The 5,000-nt window shown below is 36.4% G+C and overlaps 1 protein-coding gene across 1 annotated transcript in view; it reads left to right on the top strand.

The window, feature by feature from the left end:
• LOC144975328 (metabotropic glutamate receptor 8-like) overlaps positions 1-5,000 on the top strand; it is a 277,176-nt gene that overhangs the window by 237,099 nt on the left and 35,077 nt on the right. The window contains exons 4-5 of the mRNA XM_078919302.1: positions 642-777; positions 2,520-2,674. Of these exons, the coding sequence (XP_078775428.1) occupies positions 642-777; positions 2,520-2,674 (291 nt within the window). The remainder of the gene's footprint in view (positions 1-641; positions 778-2,519; positions 2,675-5,000) is intronic.

The following is a 5,000-nucleotide window of genomic DNA, read 5'->3' as shown; positions in this document are numbered from 1 at the left end:
TCGTCCTTCAAATATGATACGACGCTGCTAGAAGCCTAGACTAATTGGAACCACTTAGTTACATAGCGAATTCTTCTTTTTCTTTACATTCCAAGATGTTTCTTCTACAGAGAGGACCAAACCTACCAAATTTCTCTGTCGTCGATTTGGAATTTAGTAATGTATTTATGTCTTTATTGGGTTTTTTTGTTGTGGGCTGAAGAAGGGTTTTGAGCCTAAAACGTACAGTGTTTGGTATTTTGTTCTTTTTTGAAGCTGTTATATTCATTTTTTTTGTTTATTCCTTCAAATATCTATTTACGGTAGTCCCAGGTTTGAGAGTATTTATTGACAGATAAGGGTCCTTTTAATCCATCGATATTTCAAGGTCGAGTTACTAGCTAAACTTTTGATTTCTTACGATCTTATTCAGAGTACCATCATCATCAAGTGCCGGGCCTATTGCAAACATCGGCGATCATGTCCCTCCAACCATAATATCTGTCCTCAGATCTTCTCAATAGCTCGATTCCTGTTCCTCCTCCACCAATCCATCCGTTCAGATTGTCAAAGTAATCTATTCTCTGAGTATACGGCAGTATAAATAAGGTTCCGTTAGGTGAAAAATTGATACCAGCTAATGAATGATGTTTCTCTTTCAGGTGTGTGTGTTTCAAGATCAAAGAACATCCCTCATGGAGTTGATGACGAGACCCTTCTGACTATTGTCCAGAGCTTGTTTACGAATGAAAACAGTGCCCAAGCCATCTTGATGTTTGTCAATGAAGATAACTCAAGGTGAGGAAGAAACGAGCCTGTGGCAAACTATTGTTGATGTATCATAAAGACAACAACGTTAGATTGTTTTGAAAAATTGTTCATCCAATATGGTAGCCTACTCAATGTCTTAATGATCTCTTTGTTAGATTTTGTATTGAGAATTGGATTCAATAGTCTGATGTCACGTCGCCAGCAACGGCGGCCATCGTGGTTCTAAACAAAGAATATCGGTACTTTTTGTTCTTCGTGCTGGCTCGAACTTTTCATATGTCTTGTGATCAGAATGTATACAAGTCAAAACAAGATCATATTTTATAATGTTTTTCTTCTCTGGAGACACTTTTATGCTCGTCAAAGAAATATTTCATAAGGGCGTCCGCCATTGTTCCGATAGTTTAGAGCCAGTTATACTAAGTTACTATGCGTCATTACGAGGGAAGTGACTTTACGACTGTTGAAGCGTATTAAGCACATAGCTTTACAAACTAGTTTGCAATTAAACTTTCGTGGTGTTGGTGTGTATACCCCATGACATGAAGAAGTTGCGAATGAGTCAGGATAGATAGTCTGGTTGATACCATAGTTTTTGATGTTGGATAGCGTTGATTATAAGCGTACCTCTCGTGACCAATAAGTGCTGTAATAGTCGTGTCCTGGGATCAACTCCCATTGCCTCAAAAGTCTTTATTCTCTATTGTCTTCTGGTACTTTTCTACTCAATTCATTTCATATTATTATGAAAAGCTATGGGAGGTTCTAGTTTTTATCAGTTTTCCCCTCAATTGTATTTTCTGAAAGACTTTTAACCATAAATAATTATTGTCTTCCTACCCAACCCACTCCGGCCACCCATTTCTTTCTTTCTCTGAGAAGGTTCCTAATCTAAGATATTTCTGTTTGTTTTTGACATCATGCAGGACTATAATTAGTAGTATGATACCCGCCTTTGGGTCAGTAGGTTCTCGTTCGAGTCCTGCTATGGGTGACTCAAATTTCACGAGTTCTTGGAAAAGGTTTTTGACTCCCATCCTCGAACCATACTCGGGTGCAAAATAATCACTGGCCAATGACAGCTTTGTGACTATCGAAAAAATATAACTTAATGTCTTTTCCAACTTGTTAATTGTTGGTGATGGTTTGTGACCCCTTAGAAAACGCTTCGAACAATTGAAATATATAAGGATTTGACTATAATATAAAACCTGAACTTTAAGAAATAATATTAATGGTTACACGCGTCACTTGATGTGTTAAAATTACATCATCAACCATAAACAGAGAAGTTATAGAGTGTTTAATGAAGTATAAAATGTTGTATAAAATGTCATCAATTATCTATCTTCAGTGTTTGGTTCCAGGGTAACAATAAGATATAACATAAAATTAGATAAACTCCATTGACCCTGAAAGATATTACAATGTGTTAGATATAATATTATGGCTTCTGTTTTTAAGATGAAAATTAATCAATCAAACATATGGTAGAAGCAGGAAGAAAAGATAGAAATTTTGTTTACATATTCACTCTTTCGAAAATATAAACTCTTCGCGTTGAAATAAATAAAAACACGAAGTTTAATGTTTGAGTGAATAAGTCATATCTCTCTCTCTCTCTCTCTCTCTCTCTCTCTCTCTCTCTCTCTCTCTCTCTCTCTCTCTCTCTCTCTCTCTCTCTCTCTCTCTCTGTGTGTGTGTGTTTATATCCTGGAAAACTTGACTATTTTTTGACATAACCTTAACTGACTATATTTACTCCCCAGGCGAGTTATAAAGACGTTGAAGAAACTAAACATGTCGGACCAAGTGTATTTGCTGGCCAGTGATAGCTGGGGTGCGAAAGTACATCCGGTTTACAGACAAGAAGCGGAAGCTGAGGGGACCGTCACAATACTGCCTAAACGAAGGGTCATCCCAGGTGAGTTGGTATCGGGTTTTTGTTGTTGTTGTTTTGGGGTTTGTTTTTGTTTTGTTTGTTTGTTTTTGTTTTTTGTTGTTTTTTTTTTTGTTGTTTTTTTGTTGTTTTTTTTTTGGTTTTTTTTTTTTTTGGGCGGGGGGGGGGGGGGGGGGGGGCTGAGGTACGAAAAGAAACATTTTCAATGAGATGAATCAGCGTAAATGGTTTGTTCATGTAATGAACAGGAGTTCGAAAATAACTCCTAAATACGTTATTGAGTGGGTGCCAAAAGTAAATTACCAAGCCCAGTCGGTTCCATCCGGTACGTATGTAAAATGAATGTTCTTAAGCGAATACGATTTGTTTGTTTTTGCCCTGAAGTTTATATTCAATTGTTAAATAACAATGTGAAATTGAATGTAAGCTTCTATTTAATAAACAAAAAAAGATAATGTGAACGTTTCGAGTTTCACCTTTATCAACAAAATTGGAATAATGAAACGCTACAGTCGAATGAGATAATGTGATAGTGGCGTTGTTTAGTTGAATGTTAAGGTTTATCAAATTGAAGCTTACATTCAATTTCACATTGTTACAGGGCAGCGTGACTCAGTGGTACGGCATTTGCTTCGTACCCAAAAGGTACTGAGTTCGATCACCCGCCGCTGCGTTGTGTGGCCTTGACCAAGTCACCTCGCCCTAGCTCAATTTACGGCGCTGCACTGCGGCTGACGCCTGGTTTATTCCAGTCTTCCCTTGGAATAGACCCTAGAGGCAAATTTCCCCTAGGGGACGAATAAAGGGAATTTTATTTTTTATTTTTATTTTTTTTTAATTTACTTATTTCCTCGAGCGTCGAGCAGCAACATAAATTGCTATAATTTTAATGCACACACAAGCACACTGGAACCTGGGCAGCTGGTCTGAGCGGTCAACCAGACGTTACTTTTACAGTAATAGGTCGGGATCACGTGTGCATAATTACAAATTTGCTTACCAAATTAGTTTTGTCCAGCTTCCTTGTTGTAATGGCAATACTCCAAAACTAACGCTAAATGTTCCTCTTACCAATGTTAAATTGTGCTCATAAATGCATTTGATTATCATATGTGTTTGTTTTTTCGGGGTTTCTAAACGCAAAAAAATTGATTGTACTCTATAGTTAATATTATATATGTGAGAACTTCATAACTTTAGTATATTTTAGTTTAAGAAACTGCATCCTTTTATTCTACTTGATTCAGACGAATTAATTAGAAAGAAAGTTTAAGAATAGAATAAGAAGAAGAAGAAGAAGAAGAAGAGAGAAAAGAGAGAAGAAGAGAAGAAGAAAGGGAGAGAAGAAGAAGAAGAAGAAGAAGAAGAAGAAAAGAAGAAGAAGAAGAAGAGGAGAGGAGAGGAGAGAGGAAGGAGAGAGAAAGGAGAGGAGAGGAGGAGGAAGAGAGAAGAAGAAGAAGAAGAAGAGAAGAGAGAGAAGAAGAAGAGGAGAGGAGGAGAGAGAGGAGGAGAGAGGAGAAGAAGAAGAAGAAGAAGAAGAAGAAGAAGAAGAAGAAGAAGAAGAAGAAGAAGAAGAAGAAGAAGAAGAAGAAGAAGAAGAAGAAGAAGAAGAAGAAGAAGAAGAAGAAGAAGAAGAAGAAGAAGAAGAAGAAGAAGAAGAAGAGAAGAAGAAGAAGAAGAAGAAGAAGAAGAAGAGAAGAAGAAGAAGAAGAAGAAGAAGAAGAAGAAGAAGAAGAAGAAGAAGAAGAAGAAGAAGAAGAAGAAGAAGAAGAAGAAAGAAGAAGAAGAAGAAGAAGAAGAAGAGAAGAAGAAGAAGAAGAAGAATAAGAAGAAGAATAAGAAGAAGAAGAAGAAGAAGAAGAAGAAGAAGAAGAAGGAGAGAAGAAGAAGAAGAAGAAAAAGAAGAAGAAGAAGAAGAAGAAGAAGAAGAAGAAGAAGAAGAAGAAGAAGAAGAAGAAGAAGAAGAAGAAGAAGAAGAAGAAGAAGATATGTATAGAGTAGGTGAAAAGATGTTATATATCGATCTAATCAAAAAAAACGACAATTTTTAGAATCTGACTTATAGATTTATATGCTGGGACACGTGTCAAACAATAAATGTCTTTTATACATTAAGTACAGTTTGGGGTTATGCGGGATTTTGGTGTTTATTTGTTCTTTCTTCCTTGTTTTTTTCGTTTATAAAGTCGAGGTTACATAGGTGTGAATAAGACATTACGAAAGCATACTGACGTGTACCCTTGAGGCGTTTTCGCAATGACTTGGCATCAACGCTTGTCAGAACACAAACGCTTGCTTGTGTTGTCTTTGGCGATATAAAAACAAATATTGTTTAATAATTATAGTTATC

Source organism: Berghia stephanieae, chromosome 6, assembly GCF_034508935.2.
Source record: "Berghia stephanieae isolate SIO BIC M18660-M18661 chromosome 6, UCSD_Bste_1.3, whole genome shotgun sequence".
NCBI lineage: Eukaryota > Metazoa > Mollusca > Gastropoda > Nudibranchia > Aeolidiidae > Berghia > Berghia stephanieae.
Note: the sequence above shows the minus strand (reverse complement) of the source record. Positions and strands in the feature narration are given on the sequence as shown.